Below are 23946 nucleotides of genomic sequence, written 5' to 3'. Positions count from 1 at the left end.
GGTTTCCTGATATGGTCTTTCTGTCTTCGGAGTTTAGAAACTGCCTGTCTCCTCTTCAGATATCTAGCTCTGTAAGCATTACAGAGTACTTTAATGGACCCATGTCTCTTAGGAAAAACACTGTTTTTGTAATAAAGTACTTCACCTGACCCAATCACCCTTGAGTGAAGGCTTAACTGAGGATGAGAACTTAACACAATATCAACAACAAGAAAAGGGACACAGAGAAGGGGGTGGAGCAGCGATCATGATGAGGAGAAAAGGCACTGATGCTTATGGGATCTCCAGGGCCGAGAGAACCAGAAGTGTTTATCCTCTGCAAAATGGGTAAAAAAGATGTGGTCCATATTCACGATGGAATATTACTTAGCCACCAGAAAGGATGAAACCCAACTTTTGCACTGAGATGGATAGGACTGGAGGGGATTATGCTAAGTGCAGCAAGTCAAGCAGAGAAGGTCAGTTACTATGTGGTTTCACTTACTTGTGGAACGTAAGGAACAGCATGGAGGACATTAGGAGGAGGAAGGGAAAAATGAAGGCGGGGGGAAGCAGAGGGGGAGTCGAACCATGAGAGACTATGGGCTCAGGGAAACAAACAGGGTTTCAGAGGGCAGGGGTTGGGGGATGGATGAGCCTGGTGATGGGTATCAAGGAGGGCACATATTGCATGGGGCACTGGGTGTGATACACAAACAATGAATCATGGTACACTACAACAAAAACTAATGATATACCCTATGGTGAGTAACATAACAAAAAAATTATTAAAAAAAAAATAAATTGGCAACCTCAAGAAAGAATCAAAAGACCAAAGGAGGACACAGAGAATCTCCTAAGGTAAAAATTCAAAAATCAAAACAAAACAAAACCACCATCCTGGCCCAACTCTTGGCAGGTGGGTGGAAAGTCCTTATGAATAATCACACAAAATCCACAACCAGCAAGTTATGGTTATCAACAGGAACTTCCTGTCACGTGAGGTCGCTTGTATTTTAGTACAGCGGAAATGGAGGGGCTGCTGGGTTAACCTTCCTGCTCAAGCGCACCCTCCACGTGAGTGGCAGGGCTTGGGCTCCTTCCGGTAGGTGAAGACAGTTCACCTAATCAGGTTTCCGGCTTGAGGGGAGGGGTTGGCAGTCCCCTTCTTTGTCAAGCGCCGTCACTGAGTGTTTGCTGGGAGTCTGGGGGAGGGGGGCACACTATGCATGTGCTTCTGGGACCCCTATCCCATGGTTGCGCTGGCGGTGAGAGCCCTGCTTGGCTTCTTGTTTAAGCCTCCAGCATTGCCCACCTGTTCCCCTTTCTTGCCGCCACAGAGGTGCCCTCAGCCTGGGTTTCCATTGCCTCACGGCCTCTGATGACTAGGATCGGGGCCTGCCTGGCCTTCTCTCTACCTATTTCTCAATTGACTTTTGTCTAGTGATTTTTCCCGAAGTATCTATAAGCAGGACAGATTGGAAATTAAAAAAAAAAAAAAAATGAAAGGAGGAAGAAGGGGGAGGGAAGGAGAGATGGAGACAGAGACAACAAACAAGTCTATAAGCACGAGGCAGTACTCAAGGAACAGGCCTGGTGCTCTTGCCATCCTCACTGCCCATGGTTATTTGATCTTGTTCCCCAGCATTCTCTCCGTATTCCCGGAGTTCCCCACCGTGTCCTCACCCTTCTTCCCTTGGGTGGACACCCTGCAGACCCAAATGGAGTTCCCAAAGGCTTGATAAGATCCATTCCATCTGGGGAGGAACCACTCCCTGTTCAGCTATCTCTGATTCTTGTCCTGGTCCTGCCAGCTCTGGCCTCCGCTGCTCCGTCTCCTTGATGGTTCTCCTTTGTCTTTCCGCCTTCTACGTGTGGATGTGTTTACAGCATCTCAAGCTTCCTCCAGAACCTCCTGCTAAATCTGTCCCTTGAACCTTTATGTCCAGACCTGACTTCTCTCCTGAGCTCCAGGCAGCTATATCCAGCCACCTCCTGAATGTTTCCACAACTGTGTTCCCACAGCAACTTAAATCAAATGCATACAAACAAGGAACTCACTATCCATTTCCCTGAACTTGACTCACACCCCCCAAGATCTGAGTATTTGCTAAAGCATCAACAGGCTCCTACTGACCAAAATGGACAGCGCCAAGTCACTTTGAACTTCCCCGCCCTTGCAGCGCCCTTGGGATTCACTTGAGTTAGTCTTCATATCTCCCGCACCTGCTTGTTATACTCCCTTTGTTCCCAGCATCCCGAGGCCAGCTCTTCTTGGGTGGGCTGCTGTGACGAGCTGTTAACTGTTCTTCCTGTTTTCCCCACACTTTCCCCCATGGCTTCTAGAATATCTTCCCGACAAAGCTCGGATCCCACTCGCTGGTATTTGAAGCCTTGTATGATTGCACTTCTATTCCACTCGTTCACTTTCCGACTAATTCAGCATGTGCTGCTGAAGACTGTAAACAAGGGGGTGGCTCCAATGTCCTGGAGAGCTACATCAGCCAACCAAAGCCTAAGCCAGTCAGTGCCCTGGACTCTGAGAAGGTGAGGTGAAGTGCAGCCAGTCACAAACAGCCAACCAGCCGCCCCCAAACAAGGCAGCCACTTACACTGTACCCAGTCAAATACTTGCTTTGAATCTTTGCTTCACTTCAGCATCTTCTCTATGGAAACCCTGCCTCCACCTACTGTCCGGGCACATTCCGAACCCCCTTTTGTTTGATACTATCTGATGTGAATGGCTGTACACCCAAATCAACTCTTGAAAATTTTAACGTGTTTTAACGGTTTACCTACATGACAGCATCTACACTCTTGGTTGCAGAAATCACTCCGTCTTCTTCACATGTGCCCATAATTTCTGGTTTCTGTGCCTCTGCAGATCCTGTTCTTTTAGCCTGCAATGCCCTTTCCTCCCAGCTTTAGATTTCCAAGCCTTCCTGTCTTTAAAAATCACTGCTGTCAAGATTCTCAAACCCCAGCAGCAAATGAGCTACTTGTCCATTGGCCCATCTGTAGCATTTTTATCTCTGCCTCTCTTACGACTCACAACATCTGAGCCTGTACTACGTCCCTGATAAGCCATGTCTGGCAGGGAAAGGCCCCCCCCATCAGATTCAACTTTGAATCTTTGTCATCCCGGTCCAGGGTGGGCAGGTCTCTGCCAATAACCAAACGAATGATTCACGAACAGCCCCTCCATCTACTGAGGAACATAACAAATGCCCAAGAAGACAACAACTTGGTCTCCGAGCCTACAGCTCGTAGAAAGTAGGTGAACATATGCTAATTGATAAAGAGCAATGGTAGATAAAGAATAGGATTATGGAGAATATACACCATATACATTCTATTAAGTCTGAAAAGAGGCTCCTTTTTAGGAACTGACACTGGATCTTAGTAATAGGTTTATTTCGGATGGGTGAAAAGAAGGGCCTTTTGGCGGGGGAGGGAGTAATCGGATTAGGACAGTGAAAGGCAAGGGGAGAAGGGCCTAACATTCACCAGGTCCCATTGCCGCTAGGATGTGGGCTCCGTGCCATGTGTGCATTATTTCATTTAATCCTACAACAATCCTGAAAAGCAGAGAGTGTCAGTGCCAATTTTATAAGGAAGGAGGCGAAGACTCCGGTGGATTAAGGAACTGGGCAAGGTTATGCAGGATTAGGTGCCGGAGCTGGGCTGGAAACAGGCAGCCTGTTTCTGTTGCACCACACTGCCTCCTTTCGAGCAAAAAACCGAAGTATTTTCTTCAGGAAGGGGGACTCTTTGCATTGAGGAACCAACCACTCAAGGTGCAGAGCAAGAAGCAGGGCTCAGGATGACATAGCTAACTCTGAATGCAAGTCTGCCCGTCTAGAAAGAAAAGCAAGGAGGCTCTTCACTGAGTTGAGAGCGGAGTGGGGAGGAATGATTAGGGAGGGCAGCCCTAGAATGAGGGGGTGCCTCTAGACTAACAGAAAACACAAACATGGGCACAGGCTCGACTCCAGATGGATGTCACCCATCCCAGCCTCCTTCAGTTACAAGGAAGAGAAATAAGCCCAGTGAACACAGATCGCTTGTGATGAACACTCAGCCCCAGAGACGGTAAGAGGGACAGTGATGGGGAGACGTACTTGGTCTCGTTGGCGCAGCGGATCTTGCAGCCTTTCTTGGGAATGACCAAGCCCAAGTGCATTCGGAGCCTGCAGTTGGTGGGCCCCGTGTGCGGCCACACGTGCGTTCCCGGGTGCATGACCGAGTATTTGATCTGCGCAGAAAACAGAACAAACCGGTCATCCGTTTATGGAGGGGTAGAGGAAGTGCTCAGTTCAAGTGACAGGATAAAATTCATGTCCATTTGAATTTGGACCTTTGTTAAGACTCAGAATTTATGTTCTTGTCGTATTGCTTTGATAAGGACTCTCATTTTCTACCAAGCGCTAACACTGAACATTTCCTGCCCTCCATTCTGACATGGACCACAAAAAATTAGGTTTCGTTAAAAAGTGAAAAAAGACGCCTTCGTTGGGCCAGTAATGACTTCGTCATAAAGGTCAGCGCTCCCTTGTTCCTAATAACGAACTGTGTCCTTCCCGTGACTGAAGACCCGCTTGGTACCTGTCCTCTTCGGCAGCCTGTCGTCTCGGGAAATTTATCTAGTAACGAACAGGTTTTAGGAGCTCCTTTACAGGCATTTTCATTTTTTCTTCCTAGAACAAGACATGATAAAATCATTGTTAGAAACAAATCACAGTAAAACTTTAACTCGTCCCGTTTTGACCAGACGCAATCTGTACTGTCACCCTCACTAGGAATGAGAAGGCTAAACAAACACAAGAAGACAAAGTGACGGGCAGAACAAGGACCAGAAATCTCCACCCAGTGTCAGACTATTTGACTAAGGCTGTCTGCTGGGCAAGGTGAGTGTTGAATATTTACTCTTCTCCCTGTGACAGGTAGGATAATGGCCCCCTCAAGGGTGTCCGTGTTGTAAGCAGGAGCCTATGAGTAGGTTATGCTATATGGCAAGAAGAAACAGAGATTGCTGATGACACTGAAATTTCTAATCAGACGACCTGAAAATAAGGAGATTGTCTTGGATTAACTGGATGGGCCCCATGTAATCAAAGAGTCTTTCAACGGGGCAGAGGGAGGCAGTGATACAGGATGAGACCCGACAGGCCATCGCTGGCTTTGAAGATGGAGAGCAACTGCAAACCAGGGAATGTGGGCAGATTCTAGAAGCTGGAGCCTCCAGACGTAATAGAGCATGGAGGGCACTCTGACTTAAGCTCAGTGAGACCCCTGCTCACTCCTGACCTCCAGAACTGTACATTTAATACATTTGTGTCATTAAAAAAAAAAAAAAGATTTTATTTATTTGGGACAGAGAGGCAGAGATAGCGACAGAGAGCGTGAGCAGGGAAGACAGGGAGAAGCAGACGCGCTACTGAGCAAAGAGCCTGGAGGTGGGGCTTGATTCCAGGACTCTGGGATCTGACCTGACCTGAAGACTGGCGCTTAACTGACCCAGCCACCCAGGCACCCCAAATTTGTGTTATTTTAAAGCCTCTAAGTTTGTGTTAATTTTTTAGAGCAATCATAGCAGAGTCTGTAAGGGAAAAAAATAGCTTATATTTCTAACCTAAAAATGCCTTTCTAGGACTGTATCAAAGAGTCACCGCAACATTTTAAATTGGAATTTAATATATTTTTCATTGTACAGATCATACTTTATATGTCAATCAAGTATAGGATGTAAGAAAAGAGGGGAAGAGATGGTAACGAGAGATGATGAGGGATGACGTTTTCTATGACCAGCTGTGTTGGGAACACAGATTTTGGGACACAGTCTTAAACATCCTCGACTGTGCACATTTCCTCACCACTGACAGAATAACTGTGTCTTAGGGAAGACGTGCTCAGAAAGGTACACAGAATTATTTGCTCTTAGTAGGAGTAAAACAATGGATTTTTTTTTAAAGATAGAAACATTTTAATTCCCTACTCAATATTCTTACGAGGGGCTGCTACATCTAAAGCTGAATTTAATCTTATTTAATGTTGGTTGTGTCCTAAGATGATCATACACAGAATAAAATGAGAGTTACAAAGTAGGCAACTTAAAAGTATTCTCCTCAAATGGACCTCAGTGTTTTAGAACACAACATTAATACGTATATTAGTTTTTCCTAAGTAAACTTTTTGCCCCTTGAGCAAAATGTTAGTTGCTGTTTTTAGGGGTTAATGGAGTACCCCTGGTGAGCTGAAAGATCAACGCCAGTTTGACCAAATAGATGCCTGCTTATGTCCTCAGAGAGTATTTTTTTTTTTTAAAGATTTTATTTATTTATTTGACAGACAGAGATCACAAGTACGCAGAGAGAGAGGAAGAAGCAGGCTCCCTGCCGAGCAGAGAGCCCGAAGCGGGGCTCGATCCCAGGACCCTGGGATCATAACCTGAGCCGAAGGCAGAGGCCTTAACCCACTGAGCCACACAGGTGCCCCCTCAGAGAGTATTTTTAAGCCTGCTTCCCATGCCTTCCCTTACACAGGGAAATCCACCCTGAATTCAGCTGCTCGACAGTTTCCTCCTCCGTTCCTCGCAGCTGCTTTCTACTCCATGATGTGACAAAATGGTAAATGATGCTTCAAAGCGCAGGTCTGGGAGACCAGCAATCCCGGGGTGGAGGCCTGGCTGCACCACTTGGTAGCTGTGTGATGGGAACGTGTCTGTGAGTCTCTGCGCCTCAGATCCTCATCCAAAAAAGGATAATGGAATTAGGGCCTCGAGTAGGGGATTGTTACTGGGATCGGTGAGTACTCTCGGGAGATCTGACAATTATCTAGTAGGTGATAATGGTACTGCTTTTTTACTACAAAATAATCCTATGTTATATAATAATAAAGCATATAATGGAGGGGTGGTGGTCTTAGGTCATGGGTACTTGGGTCACGGTTACGAACACGGACTCTGGGTTCACTTTGGCTGGGATTCCTGCTGTGCCACTAATTGTGTGACCTCCCTGTGCCTCGGTTCCTCTTCTCTAAAATACAATAGGAATCATACCTCCGTCACCAGGTGTTGTAGGCATCACATGAGTCCTTTTAAGTATGTCAAGTGGTTCCTGGCTCACGGTGAGCACCATGGAACTGCTGTTACATTCCATTTTTTTAAATAGTTTATTTATTTATTTGAGAGAGAGAGAGAGAGTGAGATAGAGAGCAGAGGCAGGAGAAAGGCAGAGAGAGAAACAGACCCTCTGCTGAGCAGGGAGCTTGACCTGAAGGTAGATGCTTAACTGACTGAGCCACCCAGGTGTCTGTAAAGGTCTTGGGTTATATCTTTTTTAGTTTCGAGGCTCTGCTGGGATAACATGACAATTCTGATCAACCGACAGTGGCCACCTAGAACGCTGTTGAAAGGATTCAGAGGTTCAGTCTGAGCTTATCCAGAAAGACTACTGATACTGGTCAGCACTGTCCCCCCTCTGGCGCTGGAAGAAAGAATGACTGCACATGTATAGCATATTGGCTAACAAAATATTTTAGTGTTCACTGTTGGTGATAATTAATAAATGAGAAAAATAGATATTCAATAACATTCACTTAGTAATCTGAAAACGCATTTGTAGGGAAAACCATAATTTACGTTTGTGGGTTCCTTTTCCTCCAACCCCCAAAAGTTGACCATTTAAAAAGGAATAAATATTCTTCAGTCCTGAATATGCAACCAGGAGAACCACTATGGTTCCCCCTACCATTTGGAGAAAAATGAAACCTCTAGCCACAGCTTTAAGGCTTTTAGCTCTCCAGCAGCGTCCTTTCCTAACTAGAACAAGACAATCTCTTTAGTATTAACTAAATCAGATATTCATCAGCCTCTATATCCGAGCCTGAGCTCTTAGCATGAATAAGAAATGCCATGCTGCTTCTCTTCTTCACTCTTCCCCAACCCCTCCTGCCACAGGATTCTCTCCAGCTTTGAGCCAAGCACCTGGGAGAACATCTGCCGTCAGGGGCCCATCCTACTTCTATACAAGCTGTGCTACCAGTTGTCTTCAAAATTCTTTAAACTATGAATTTGCTTCTGAAAGACATTACTGGATTCCTCCCAGAAGCCTGGAACCACCAACAGAAGGCCACAAAGAACCTTAATGAAACTTCCTAAAAGAGAAACTATGTGTCTTATATTCTCTTATGACAAAAAAAATTAATTTCTATTTAATTAACTGCAACTAATTAGAAAACACAAGCCTGTTTTAGCCCTCACCCAAAATGCACATACAGCTCAATCATTTTGAGTCAAAATGGAAATCAAGATAGAAATGCAGTCATTTTCTGGAAATAATACAAGTGAAAATATCACACATTACAGCTTCAGGAATATATTTTGCCACAACTAAAACGTTTTTAAAAGATGCAAAAATTTCAAGTCAAAATGTTGCCTTCACCCAAATCTTGTCTCCATTATTTATTTTCTTGCTTGCTTAATACTTTCATCTGCCCTAAAATGCTTTGCAGATTTCAACTTTATCAGAGCACCTGCTGTTCGCAGAGACTCTGGTTCTGGAAATTACTGCCAGGATGCCTGCTTTTCTGCAGCCTTGTTCTAGGAAGCGTGAGTATGTTAATGAAACTGAGGCATCAGATGAACTCCTGAATGAACGCTTGAGGCCAAGAGAACTCATACATTCTAGTGAGACTCTAATAGATAAAATCAGCATGCTGTTCACCTATTGACCTTGTAGCTCCCTGAAAAAAAAATCTTGTTGGCAAAAAAGCCAAAAAATCATGTGCTCTCTCTGCTGATGGATGTATCCTTGAAAGTATTACTGAAGTGGCTCTTCTTTTACGAGTAAACCATTTGGAAAGCGTAAGTGAGATAAACAACTGCTTATTTGTCCTTTAATGTAAGCCCACTGCTTGGTCTCCCAGTGTATTCAGTGCAGCTGAGTGTGTGCCACACGTACTGAGTGGTCTTCAAAATGGATTTATTTTTGGATAGCTATTGTTAACCCAGGATGATGAGATTTTCCAGGAAGAGAATTAGGAAAAACCTTAAAGCCCAAATTCAATGCTCCTCATTTTCAGGATAGATTGATGTATTAACTCATCGAATACACACATACTGGGGCCCCGTGTATGTGCTGGAGCCTGGCTTCAGCCTAAGGAATGTTAGGTTGAATGTGCAGCACCTTCCTATTCTTTTTTTTTTAAAAGATTTTATTTATTTATGTGAGAGAGAGAGAGTGAGAGAAAGCATGAGAGCAGAGAAGGTCAGAAGGAGAAGCAGACTCTCCATGGAGTTGGGAGCCCAATGCGGGACTCGATCCCAGGACTCCGGAACCATGACCTGAGCCGAAGGCAGTTGCCTAACCAACTGAGCCACCCAGGCACCCCAGCACTTCCTCTTCTTGAAGAGCACAGACACTAATTATCATTGCCTGTCACTCTGGTCTTTTATTATCTCCAACCCAGGGGGATCCCATTTTGGCACGTTGTCTCCACGCCGTGGAGCAAATGAAGCTCTGGGGAGGTCCTTTCTAATATAGTAATTAGTAATTGGTGGACTTTTTGGTTAAGCCTACATAGTAGGGTCACTCTTTATAACTTATTTAATGGGAAAGACCAGGAAAATCAGAGTATTATATATATTTATCCAAATACACATGTGAGTATACCTACATACACGCAAACGTAGATTTACATGTGAACACAGGCACACACAAATAAGTGTTCAAATGTAGTTTTAAGAAACAATGATGGATTTTGATAATATGTATTTTTTTGGGCCGTTTCATTTAAGTTGGGGAATTCCAGCTCTGGGAAGGCTGGTCATGGGTACTTGGGTCAAGCTAATTAGCTTGAGAAGACTCAAGCCTTCTTCCCATCAGATTATTGGCTGCTGAGAACATTCTAGAAGTCAGGACTCACCTTGCTGCCACAGCGTAAACTGGCTCCAGTCACCCTTCTCCCTCAGGTTTTCATCTTCAGGCAGGAAGAGGCCCTTGGCTTTATCCATCACTGCAAGGCCTTCATCACGGATTAACTTCCAGTTTCTTTCTAAGGACTAAAGAGAAGATTCCGGTTTTACTGGACTGAAAATATGCCTGCTAGTCATTAGGATGACTCTCAGCTTTTTGTTTGTTAGTTTGCTTAATAAAGTAATGAAATCCGTGCTCTCATCGAGGTTGCTTAATTTCTATTTCCTCTGGGACTTCTTGTCAAGGGTTTAAAAAAGCCCTATTATTATTTTTGAGAACTCAATGTCTTTGCAGAATGAAAATGTCAATAATTCCTCAGGGAATAATCCCTTCCAAAAATTACTTTAATATTTGCCTAAAGGTTGTTGTTGTGTTTTTGTTTTTGTTTTTAAAGATCACAAATGAACAAGAGTTTTGCTCTTGTTGACCCTGTTATATCAGTACGTTATAGAATGTTCCATGAGACCACCTGGCACGGAAAGAATACACATCAGGGACTTCATTTCATCTTTCAACAGAGGTCCTCGTGAAGATGCCACTCAACATGGTAAACTGTAATTACATTTCAAAGGCATTGGGAAAGTGTCACCAGAACATGTGATGAATTACAAAGTGAACAGTACAGCAAAGCAAAGTAAATAAATGCCCTGATGTTGAGAATCAGCCAAACAAAAACATTCCCGACTTCTCCTTTACCAGGGTGCATTAGCTCCTGTCAGAAAGTGGGTTTGAGAGCAGCAGAGCCTTGGAGCGGCAAGGCAGAGGCTGGCAGATGTGTGGAAGGAGTCTTCTGGAGCTCTCCGTCTGGGTCAGCCTTGCCACCGCACCGTGATGCCGATGAAGGTGGGAGCAGAGTGGAAAGCAGGTGGGGGCGAGCCTGTGGAGTGGCAAACTGAGAGGAACTACTCTGAGGGAAAAAGAACAAAACTGCTTTCCTACTGAATGTTCTGGGACTCATTGTATAGATAAACTGGGATTTTGAAATGTTCATAATGCCAAACACTTCTGTGTTAAACGAGAGGGGGACGGAGTAGTCGAGTAAACGGGTACATGGAGAGGGAGGCGCGGGACACCTGATTTCAAGAGGAAAGAGCTCGAGGGCAGGGCACTAGAATGAGTGAGGTACAAACAAAAAGAAAGATTTTGACACACAAAAAGTGAAAACACCAATTAGTGCTCCCTGAAAGTGGATTAAGGTGCTGTGTACAACATGGCTCTCTATCTTTTGAATTAATCCAGCAAAACTGGTTGACACATTCCTGGATAGAGCAAAGCACGAGATGAAGTGTGTTAAGGTGTTTTGTTTTGTTTGTTTGTTTTACCAGCCCATGTTTTATGAATTCGTGATTCCATGTAGGAAAGTGATAAGGAGCCAGGAGAGCTCCGAGAGACAGATGCCCTCAGAGATTTGTGTGAAAACATGGTGCCAACTTCAGCCCAGACCAGGGAACATTTTTTTCATTATTAGTTTTATTAAGATATTCTAGGGCTAGACATAGATTTTTAAGATTAGATACTGATTTTCTACTTCTTCTTTCCCCCTTCATTTCTTTGAGTCTACTGGTTTATTTCCTTTTTAAACGTCAGCTTCCTTGAGGCATAACTGACAAAATTGTAAAGCATGCATCATGGTGATTTGATATGCATATGTATTGTGAAAGGATTTCCCCCATCTGGTTCATTAACACACTTGTCACCTCAAAAATTTATCTTTCATTTTTTCATTTTTAAATTTTTCTGTTGAGAACATTTACGTTCTACTCTCACAGCATATTTTAATTATACAATACACTGTTATCAACTATAGTCACCACGTTAAACCTTCTCAGACTTTATTCTTTCTATGGATGAAAGTTTGTACCTTTTACCAACCTCTCCCTATTTCTTTTACTCAGACACTCTACCCCAGCCCTGGCAACCACTCTTCTACTCTTTGTTTCTAGGAGTTGCCTTTTTTTTTTTTTTTTTTTTTTAAATTCAGATTCCACGTGTAAGTGATACCATACAGCATCTGTCTTTCTGTGTCTGGCTTATCTCACTTAGCACAATGCCCTCAAGGTCCACCATGTTGTTGCAAATGGCAGGATTTCCTTCTTTCTCAGCTGAATAATATTTCTGTGTGTGTGTGTGTGTGTGTGTGTGTGTGTCTATGTGTATTTATGTGTATATATACCACATCTTCTTTATCCATCCATCCACTGATGGACACTTTGGTTGTTTCTATGTCTTTTTGTGGATAATTGTACAATGAACATGAGAATGCAGATATCTCTTCAATATCTCATTTTCATTGTCTTTGGATATCTACCCAGAAGTGGGATTGCTGGGTCATGTGGTAGTTCTATTTTTAATTTTTTGAGGAAACTCCATCATGTTTTCCACAGTGGCTACAACAATGTATGGGTTTGACACTGCTATTTCTGTGAGACCCACATATTGATTCGTGTCAAAAGCCACAATTGCTGCTACCATCACACTGATTTATGCTAGTGCTGGCCATCAGTATTTCAATGTTACTTCATCCCAAGTAGGTAATTTATACAGAGCAAGTCAAAGACAGATTCCAATAAAAAGATACTCAAAAACCTTCACTTTGGCAGGCCCCGAGTGACAAAATATAATGACTTTTTTCAAGAATCCCAAGATTATGAAAAAGAAAAAAAAATGCAACCCATATATTCACATCTTCTCAAATGTACCGAAATCGCCAACACTCGTTGTGGCTATTGTAATTTGTTAGAGTTGATAGATAAATCTGTTAGATTCTTGTTAAGTTGTCACACAGATGAGGGGAGAATTACCTTTCTAACACATGAAATTACTTTTCAAATGAGGTTACTGGAGCCTTACACAGCAGGCTCTTCCCTTCATCCCTCCTGGTATTCTAGAAGTTTCTTGCTTTTCTTTTGACAGCTGATGTTAGGAGCATCTTTGCAAGAGCTGATCTTTTCTTAGGAAAACAGGGCATAAAGCCCAAAGGAAAATGTTATAGTGATTGCATCACTAAATAAATAAAATTTGTCTTAGGAGCAATTTTTACCAGAGTAATGAGTACACTTTGGATTTGTTTTTGTTTTGTTTTGTTTGTTTGTTTTCAACTTTGGAAAGATTCACCCTGGTCTCTTTTAAGGGCATCAGGAGAAATCTAGGGTGGGATCTGGGAATTTTATTTTTAAGCATAAACCAAGGAACCATACTGTATAAAATTCACATGGTTAGAGGGGATTAGACACCAAACCTAACTACACAGGATGTATGTGTGTGTTTGAGAGACACAGAGAGAGAGGGAGGGAGAAAGGAGAGGGAGAGTAGGAAGGCTGGAGGGAGGAAGGGAATGGATATGCATCTTTTCTACAGTGATATCACTCAGATGTCTGGGATGGCAAAAAAATTCCAATTTTTAGTAAATTTCAGCAGGAGCTTAAAGGCTCACAAGAGAGGCCATGCTTACATTTTGAAAGGTCTCATCTAAAATAGTACTACTTTGACCCTAAATACACCCATTTTATAAAACTGAGAAAAGAAACTGATAGGGCTGGTATTTGAGTTGATTGCTGGGAAGACAAGAGCTTCTAATTGACATTTCTCCTTGTGGAAGCATTCATCTGAGAGCACAGAGACTTGACTGCTTTTATGGTGCCACATGGCTTTGTAAACTCACCCCAAGCACTTGTTTTTTGTTGAACCTCAGCTGTATCTGGCACTCTAGTCATCTCTAAGTGGAGTTCCCAGCTTCTAGCTTCATTAATCCCACAACACACCACAGTTCACTTTACTCCAGACCCCCCAACCAGTTGACAAGGTCCTCACTTCCCAGAAACTCTCCTCATTCACTTGGATGATATGCTTTTCTCTTCAACATCAAATTAGATTGTCTATTTTTAAAGTCTTCTCCGAAAACTTATTTCTTGCAGAAAGTCTTAAGGGGAGCAAACTATAGCTAAACTGATTCTTATAGTTAAACAGTTAAATTTCCCTTTCTATTTTTACTCAATTAAAAGTATATATTTTTAAAAGTTAACTAATAATAATAACTTATAATAAAAGCAGTACAGTCTCTCACTCAATTCTTCTCCCATCCTGAGTCCAACCCCAGCGGGTTGCTTTAAACACCTCTTCTGCATTTACCTGCTTCTATCTAAATACTATGTTTTGGGGTGCCTGGATGGCTCAGATGGTTAAGCGTCTGCCTTCAGCTCAGGTCATGATCTCTAGGTCCTGGGATTGAGCTCCATATCAGGCTCAGTGGGGAGCCTGTTTCTCCTTCTCCCTCTGCTTCTTCCCCCTGCTGTGCTCTCTCTGTCTCTCTCTCTCATAAGTGAATAAATAACATCTTTAAAAAAATAAACACTATGTTTATATACCACTATTTCTTGATTTATCCCATTCTAGACATTATCACTCATCTTTCTCTTAGAGAAGGTAACACGTTAACAATTTGTTGTCTTCTTTTCTCTCTTCTCAATCTTGCTACAGTTAAATTCACAAATCTTTCATCTATCTGATCAAATTCACATTCGGGTTTTATATGACAATGAGTTATCATTCACACTCGAGTCGTCTTGTGATGAGGACCCTTCATGCTACATATCTGCCCCTTTTTCTTTGGCTTCATTTTCAAATGCACTTACCACTATTTGTTCTTTACAGCACCAGAAGGGTGATACAAAATCTCTTGATACTATTCTACCCCTTGCCAAAAACATCAGATAAGCCACTACTTTCTTTCTCTTTTTTTTTCTGAAGATAATCCTGCAGTAGCCAACTGACTTGCTTTGATCTGGACTGGGCATGCTGGGCAAGCCTCATCAGGGAACTGCCCTTGACTTTTGCCATGTAGTGGTCTTCCTAATTACTGCATTCTAGTTGCTCCCAAGAAAGGACACAGCACAGGTAACACTAAATTTCTGAAAACAGTTGAAGCTATACTTAGAGCTGATTGAAGGCTTGCCTGTTTACAGAATTCTAGGTAGGAAATACTTTCTCCTGAGAGTTTTGAAAACAATGCCACACTGTGTTAGAAATTTTAGTGCTGCTGTTGGGAGATCCTCTTTTTTTGTGGGGGGGTGTCCCTCAGAAAACTTTATAGAAGTCAGTACAGTGTAGTGGGTATGGAGTTAGACTGCCCAGTTTGGAAATCTGACTCCCACTTACTAGTTATGCGATACTGGGGGATTCACTTACCCACTGTGACTTAACATTCCTCATTTATAAAGACGGTGAAATACTACAGTTTTTCTCAAGAGTCTCTAAGATTAAATGTGCTAAAAAAAAAAGTACTTCTATGTGTAAGTACAACTGTGATGATAGTAATGAGGATTTTAAAATCTCTTTGTTTCTGGCTTCCTAAAATTCTGAAACTGTATCTTAGTCTAAGTGCTGGTCACTTATGGGTCCCTTCAATATGGAAACTCACAATTTTTCAATTGGAGACTATCCAGTCTTATTTCTTTAATAATTTCTTCTCCATTCTGTCCCTATTCTTTCTGGAACTTCCTTCATTTGTATGTTGAACATGTTACACTGAACCTCTAGTTTTCCTAACTTGTCTATTTTCAATCTTTTTTGGTTTTCCCTTCTGGCCGGTTTTCTTGACTTAGCTTCGGATACTGCTATGAAACTCTTTACTTTTGCAGATGCTGTTTTGCACGTTTCTGACAGAGCCCTAGTTAGGTCTCTCTTTCTTCCCACAGTATCCTTCCTATTCTCTTCTCACGGCGACACTATTTTCTCTTCCTGCTCTGAGCATCTTACAGATATTATTTCTGTTGGCATTTGCTCCCTGGATCTTCAGTTTCCCCTGAGCTCTACTGTACTCTTCATTTGTTTTGTTCTTTATCTTCTTTTGTGTTGAGGGGTCTCTCCCATGTTAGGCGACCCTCAGCTGGGAGTCCTATAGGACTGAGACAGTGACTAGGAGCTGCATGGAAGGGGAGGGCATGTGGTTGACAGGCCCTCCCTTTGGGCGTGTCATCAAGTCAGTTTTCTCACTGGGCATCTGAAATGTCAGGTGGGGAACAGTGTCTTCTTTAAGCCCATACAGTTGCTACGGTGGCGGGTGCCTTAAATCCCTTCCCTTTGGAAGCTCCTCTGTAATCATTTCCTTCAATTTCAGCTTTCTTGGAACAACCAAGTCAGATCCTTTCTTCTTTGCTTTTCAAAAGACAAACAAACAAAAAACACATTGGTGTTGCTCATCTGTTCTTGCTTCCCTCTGTTTTTTTTTTGGGGGAGGGGGGCAGGTTTATATTTTTATTGTTATTTAAGCAAGGTTTTTCTTTTCTACTGTCATTTTTTCCCCCTTTTTTGGGTCCTTCTGTTATCATTTAAGTGAGGTTTCATGTGGGAGGTATTAAATGTATTGCTTGGTCCTGCTTCATCCTTCTCCTCCTGTATCTTCTATACATCTCAAATAGGTCATTATTATTTATCTCCCTTCTTTTCTCGTAGAGTAGGACCTCCTAGTAAAACTGAGAAAACAAAATCCCCCAAGCCTGCAAAATCTCGTAGTAATCCCTGGAATTCGTCTTCAAAACCTCACCAAACTCAAACTGATGCCATTTCACGTGACAGAGACAGGTAGTAGAGAGAAGAAAACACTTCTCACCATCGCATTTCACATTTTCGATCAAACTCTGCTACTCCATATATTCATTTATCGTCACCCTAATTTCTTTTCACTTGGCCCATGTGTTTCCGTTGTTGCATCATTTGGTTGGTATGCCCCCACTTCCACGATGTGGTCAGATGATAACAAAACTGATTATGATGCTTGAAGCCTCACATAAGATCATGTTTAATTTTGTCCAAATCAAGCAAAATTCATCCATCTGAGCTTTGAATATTTTTGCCTATGTACGAAAATTGAACTGTTCAAAGAAATGTTTTGGCTAATGCAGTAAGTAAAGATAGCAAATTGCTACGTAAGGGGAGTTTCTTCACTAATCGTATTAGTTTGTGGAGGTTGTCATAACATAAAAATACACAGACTGGGTGACTTAGAAGATTCAAATCTATGTTCCCACAGTTCTGGAGGCTGGAAGTCCAAGATCAAGCTGTTGCAAGTTTGGTGTCTTTTGAACTTTCTCCCTGGCTTGCAGATTTCTAGCTATGTCCTCACGTGGTCTTTCCTCGGTGTGCACATGTGTGTCCAAATTTCCCTTTCTTATAAGGACACTACTCATATTGGACTAGGGCCCGCCCCAGTAGCCTCATTTTAACTTAGCTACCTCTTTAAATGACCCTATCTCTAAATGTAGTCACATTCCGAGGCCCGGGGGGTTAGGGCTTCAAAATATGAATTTTGGGGGGCACAATCAACACATAACACAAGTGCATATTCAAGTGAGAACTAGCTCCAGCTAAGAGGGCAAGCAGCAGATGAAGGGGGTCAGGAGTAAATTCACAGCAACATGGAAAATAGTACGTTTATAGGAACAAAAGAAAACGTGGTCATGGAAAAAGGCAAGAAGAGCTGCGTGGACAAAACAGATACAAGAACTCCCAGAGCTCCGATTAACATTTACTAGATTAGGTAAGCAACTGCATATGATTAGCTATTAAGAAAAAGGGAAGGGAAAAAAAAATAAAAATAAAAAAAAAAATAAAAAAAAAAAGAAAAAGGGAAGGGAGAAAACACAGATACTGGCAACTGAGAAGTCCCAGAGATGTGTATGTACCTCGCAAGGTTCTACCTCTAAATTCAGAGAAGGCATGTGGTCAAAGACTATTCCAGGCAAAGTCTGTATGTTAAAATTGGAGTTAGAAGGAATTGGTAACAATGGTGCCTTAGCACCATATATACCAAATTCTATATAATTGGCTGTGAACATGTTGTTATAGCTAATTATTATTTGGGAATTCTATATCTATTTTTTTTTCTTTTTGAGAGATCAGCTTGAAGCCTAGCCAAAAAATGCCTAAACTTTACACCATGATAATGAAACATGGGTAGCATATCCTAGATAAGACAGGAGGAGGGGACTCTGCCTTAGAGGGAACAGCTGGGGGGTGGAGGGCACCCCCGCCACCCCCGAGTGGGCAGCTTAAGTTATGAATCACAGCAAATGTCGTAGTGAAGGCAATGCTCTCACAGCAAACTCTCTTTGCAATCATTTAAATAAAATCTCTGCGGGAAATAAGTAGCATTAAAAAAGCAATCTCCTGCTGAAACTAATGCATTTTAATCAGATTTCCTGTTTTTCCAGCTTGAATATAAAGATAAAAGAAAATATCTGACATTTCTTATGGTGGGAATAAACAAAGACCAACCAAATGAAAAAAACAGAATGTTACTTATTCACAGCACGCTAGAGCAAGGGAGTCAGCCACCATCACTTGTGTTTTGCTGAAGCATTGGGAAAGCTTAAAGGCGAAAAAAGGAAAGGCTTCAGGGGTACCCTGAGAGGAGGCTGCTGGCAGGTAACTGGAAGTGGGCGTCCTATGTGACTGGTCAGGAGAGCATATCTGGCTGTCTCGGATCGGTCCTAAATTGGAGGCGGGAAAAACATTAAGGAAGCCGTCAGTTACTAATCAAGTCCTGGACATTTGGGGCCAATTGTTACAGTGGTTATTCTTTAGCTTCCTGAATTGTCACTAGAGATTGCTCTCTGGACAATCTGACTTACTGCAAGTCTGGCTTACAGCAGGCTGGCTTCCTGGGTTATTTCCCAGGCGATTTGCTACAGGTTATGGGTCAAGGTTCTAGGTTTATATATGGTCTGGACATTGTCCACTTGTACATTCCGTCTCTCATTGCTCTTACTGAAGAAAAAGGATAAGGTAAGGCACTCTGAACTGGGGCAAAAGAAGAGTCTTGGAGAACTGGAGTTTGCTCTTTCTAGAAAGTGACAGAGAAAGGGTGTCTTCTACCAGGATAGAGAAAAGATAGTCTGGGTTACCCGGGGAAACATCCAGCCCGAGGGTTTCAGGAAGCAAAAGAGACTCCTATTCCTTATACCCTAGGCCAGACTGGCAGGCTTGTGGGCTAACATTCCTAGTGAGAGAAAGTTAAAAGGGGAGCCAAGGTACTACCTTCCTTCCCTACTCTGTCTACAGGGACCAGTGCACTGAGCTGTGTCCTGGACAAGCAAAGACCCCCAAGTCCTTAACAGCAAGGGGCTAGGAGTCTGATGGGGAGGCTTTCTGTGGATACACTCAATAAATTGCTTGATAAACAGATTATCTATAATATATATGTGCATACGTATATTTAGGACATCGACCTGTGTGGATGTGTACTAAGATATTGATCACAACCTACAGGATGAAAAATTTTGGAACAGCAAACAGAGTGCCAACCTACAGATACAGTTTGCAATTTTTCTGAAATATTAAACACTGTACTGTGAACTCCCAAAGAGAATCACAGATAAAGAAAATTTTTAGAAATTTTCTTTTTATTGACCAATATTGAAAACTAACCAATTTCACTCTAAGAGAGAAAACACCCTTTTACTTTGAATTAATTCAAAGACTATAATGTATCTTATCCTTTCGCTGCGTTGCCATAATTGGCATCAGATGCCATCCTAGAACCTTGGCCGAGCATTGACTCTTGGTGAGGCCCCCCAGGAAAACACACACAGGAACATCCATGATGGTGGGTTTTCGTCGTGTTTGGTTTGGTTTCATTTTCGTGCTTCATTAAAATCTTGCAGGAGAGGTGAAACTGGGGTAATTATTTTGAATTTAGAGATAAAGAAACTGAGGTTCAGAGGGTGAAATGACCTTCCCTAGGGGTCAGAGCTAAGAACAAAACTTTTCCAACTGGAGAGCCTCCTTTCAAGTTCACTTTAAGTTGTGCCACCATCCAATTTCCTGAATTCTTTGGGTTCCTACTGCCATTCGGTTTGATTTTTTTTATGTGTCACTGGAGTCCCAAAAGTTTAAAGTTTGATTTAGAAAAATCGGATTAAACTATTATGGTCATCTTAAGCAACTGCTTTTAGCGCTTCCTTGTAGTACGACACTTACTTTCATAAAAATTGATAATCTTCTTAATTTATAGCTTAATTCCACGCAAAATCTGCCATTTTTGCTTCTTTCTTAATCCATTTCATTTCAAAAGCAGTTCAGTGGAAACATTCAAATATTTAATTGTATAGACAAAAATGTTGAAAAGACAGAAATGTGGAACCACTGAACATACTCCTGAGTAACTCTTATTTTTGGTGAAGCTGACATTATTCATACACAATGGATTTCTTAATTAAAAGCCACGGTCTGCAGGAAAATGATGGAGGGAGTATAACTTTAATCAATCATTCTTATGCATGGTGTCATGCCGTCAGAAAAACAGCACCGGGCAGTCCTCCAGCTGATGCAAGTATAATGTGAGGAAGCGGAAACTTACCTGTGATGCAACACCAGAGCAGCCGCTCCGAACAACTCAGAAAAACTTGCAAGTTTTCCTTTTGCAAAGAGATATCAGGAAACACACACACAAAAGGTATACTTTAAACTAGTTTTCAGGGGTACGTGGGGGTTTAGTCAGTTAAGCATCTAACTCTAGACTTGGGCTCAGGTCGTGGTCTCTGTCCTGGGATTGAGCCACAGGTGGGCTTCTGGCTTAGCACGGAGTCTCGCTTGTCCCTATTCCTCTGCTCCTTCCAGCATTCATGCATGTTCACACTCCCTCTCTCCCAAATAAATAAAATCTTAAAAAAAAAAAAAAGACTATAGTTTTCTGTTGCTATTCACTGCTGTTGTTTCAGGGATATTACAATAATTTCTATGCATGCATTTTTACATCTAAATTAGACATGGAGTAATGTAGATCAAAAGCTAATCTCAAAAATAGAAGAGCAAAACTATTCTATTTATAACCTAGCAAAGACTTTAATACATTTGTTTCGATTTCTATGTTAAATACCCCCAAAGCACCAAGGCTTTGATATTTGTGATTTGGGCAGCAACCTACTCACTTTCAATGAAAATATGCCTAAAAGAGAAAACTCTACTGGGATATTTTTCTCTAATTTTTTTTCCCATTCAGTTGCCACAGCCTCTTTTCATCTCCGGTGCAGAGTTGAAAAACTGTAAACACCACAATGAGAGGGAAACAATGACCATTCAACAAAAGGGGAAAAACACTGATGATGCATTTTACTGAACAGTGTCCCATTGCCTCCAAGAAAACTGTTCTACTTCTCACTGCACATATGGTGGGAATAATTTAAATGGAAATGTGCTATCCGTGGTGTTTGTCATAAGGGCCAGAATAATCCTAGAAGGATTTTGGCCAAAGATGCAGCTACCTGATCTAGAAGGTTTCCACTTTAAGATGTTAATGCCCAATCCATGATCTATAATTTTCAAAACTGTAATTTGAAAATGGAAAGAAATTTGATGTACAAGGGTTTGTCCACTAAATGGACATCAGCCCTGGGTTTCCTTACGCAGCAGTCTCTGTCATGGTCAGTATTGGCAAATGATCCCCTTGAAATGACTTCTTTATCTGAAAGCCATAACCAGACACAATATTAGCATTTCTACAAATAAAGATAGTTAGCAAGTGAGGCACTGGATTTCAGACATAAGAGGTCCCACACTCTGAGACTCCATGCAGCTGGGGACCCAGTGATCAATGTTCAAGCCCCGCTTTTCTTCTTAAAAAAGGAGAACTTAAAACAGGCAGGGCTGAAATCAAGAAGTCTGGGGAAATAGAACTGAAATGAAGACATGATAGGCAAAAAGGAGAAAGACAGGAGACCAAGAGCAGACATCAGTCACTCTGAGGTAGAATGGGCTACGGTTGAGGGTATGGACTTTGAGGACAATGATTTTCATTCGAATCCCAGCCCCGCCATCATTAAATATGGACCATGGGCAAATTTCATTTCTCCACTCCTTACTCTGCTCATAGATAAGTGAGCACAAGCATACCTATTTTGCAGAATGTTACAAAGATTAAATGTATTATGTATAAAAATGCTCAATGCATTGACTGTAAATAGAAGGCATTCCATACACGATAGCTGTTACATTATTTCAGTAATACATAATATTTCAAAATTGGCTTTCTAAGTTGTTTTTTATTTAAAACAAATTTTTAAATATTCTATTTATTTATTTGACAGACAGACACAGCGAGAGAGGGAACGCAAGCAGGGGAAGTGGGAGACGGAGAAGCAGGCTTCCTGTCGAGGAGGGAGCCCAATAAGGGGCTTGATCTCAGGACCCTGGGATCGTGACCTGAGCCGAAGGCAGACGCTTAATGACTGAGCCACCCAGGTGCCCCACTGAAGTTGCATTTAGAAACTAGAAATATTTTCCTACGAAAACAAGGTAATTAATTAAATTGACTACTAATAATTAATACTTACTGAGCATTTCCCATTTACTTATTAAGTTTGAACAACCAGGAAACAAATACCATTTCCATAGGTACTTTGCAGGTAATGAAAGCAGAACACATAGAAGCGTTGCTCAATGTCACACAGTGAGTAAGGAATGGCCCCAAATATCAAAATGAGGCAATGCAGCCACGGAGTCCTAACCTCTAAGCTGCTCATTATATTGCCTCACTGGTGATTATTAAGTGTTTTTCATCAACCCCTCAGAAACCTATATATTTATTTATTTATTTATAAAAATATTTAATTCATTTATTTGACAGAGATCACAGGCAGAGAGGCAGGCAGAGAGAGAGGAGGAAGCAAGCTCCCCGCAGAGCAGAGAGCCCGATGTGGGGCTCGATCCCAGGACCCTAAGACCATGACCTGAGCCAAAGGCAGAGGCTTTAACCCACTGAGCCACCCAGGCACCCCAGAAACCTATTTATTTTTAACATACCTGAATTACAATATGCTACCACAATTTCCTAGTTTTGTTAACATATTTATTGAGCTAAAACTCATATACCAAAATTCACTCAACTAACTTTTACCATACAGTGGTTTTTAATATACTCACAGAGTTGTGCAACCATTGACTTTGTTGTAGAACGTTTTCATCACGTCAAAAGTAACCCTTCACCATTAGCAGTCACTCCCCTCACTCCATCTCCTTGGTCCCTGGCAATCACCAATCTACTTTCTGTCTCCATAATTTCCTAATGATGAACTGCCTAATCTGGACAGTTCATGTAAATAGAGCCTGCTTTCCAAGATGTATTTATTTATTTTAGAGAGGGAGAGAGAATGTGTTTGAGTGGGAGGAGGAACACAGGGAGAGAATCTTCAAGCAGACTCCCCACTAAGCACAGAGGCCGACATAGGACTCAATCTCACAAACCACAAGGTCTGACTTGAGCCAAAACCAGGACTCAGACACTTAACTGAATGAACCACCCAGCTGCCCTGGGCAATTCATATAAATAGAATCATCTAATAGGTGGTCTTTTGTGCCTCATTTCTTTCACTTAGTGTAATGTTTTTAAGGTTCATTCATGTTGTACTTCACTGCTTTTTATTGCCATTGTGACGATATAGTACATTTTGTTTACTCATTCATTCACCATTTAGATGGACATTTCGGTTGCTTCCACTTTTTTGGTGTTATTAATAATATCAACATTCATGTACATATTTTTGCATGAATGTGATGCTTTTATTTTTCTTGGGTATATACCTAGGAGTGGAATTGCTGGGCCATAACTTTGGTTAGCTTTTTGAGGAACTGCCAAATCATTTTCCAAAATGGCTGTATCCCTTGACATTTCCACCAGCAATGTTCGATGGCTCCGATTTCTCTATATACTTGCTAACATTTGTTAATGTTCATCTTTTTTGTTGTAGCCATCCTAGTGGGTGTTAAGGGGGCATCCTGGGGCTTTGATTTGTATTTTCCTAATGATGAATAATGTTCAGCATCTTATCATGAGCTTCTTGGCCATTCATGGATCTTCTTTGAATATGTCTATTCAAATCTTCATCCATTTTGAAACTGGGTTGTCTCTATATTGAGTTATCAGAGTTCTTGATATAGTCTGGATTAAGTCCTTTGTCAGATAATGATTTGCAAATATTACCTCTCATTCTGTGGATTTTAA

The 23946-nt window shown here is 41.8% G+C and overlaps 1 protein-coding gene across 3 annotated transcripts in view; it reads right to left on the bottom strand.

Moving 5' to 3' along the window:
- The window catches only part of ASPH (aspartate beta-hydroxylase), a 219549-nt gene that overhangs the window by 11131 nt on the left and 184472 nt on the right, over positions 1-23946 (bottom strand). For all 3 annotated transcript variants that reach the window (XM_045075744.1, XM_045075745.1, XM_045075746.1), the window contains 3 exons: positions 9904-10039; positions 4585-4676; positions 4101-4234 (listed from right to left, as the gene is read on the bottom strand). In XM_045075744.1, the coding sequence (XP_044931679.1) occupies positions 4101-4234; positions 4585-4676; positions 9904-10039 (362 nt within the window). The remainder of the gene's footprint in view (positions 1-4100; positions 4235-4584; positions 4677-9903; positions 10040-23946) is intronic.

This window comes from Mustela putorius, unplaced genomic scaffold (assembly GCF_011764305.1).
Source record: "Mustela putorius furo isolate JIRA1106 unplaced genomic scaffold, ASM1176430v1.1 tig00000151_pilon_pilon_pilon, whole genome shotgun sequence".
Classification (NCBI taxonomy): Eukaryota; Metazoa; Chordata; class Mammalia; order Carnivora; family Mustelidae; genus Mustela; species Mustela putorius.
Note: the sequence above shows the minus strand (reverse complement) of the source record. Positions and strands in the feature narration are given on the sequence as shown.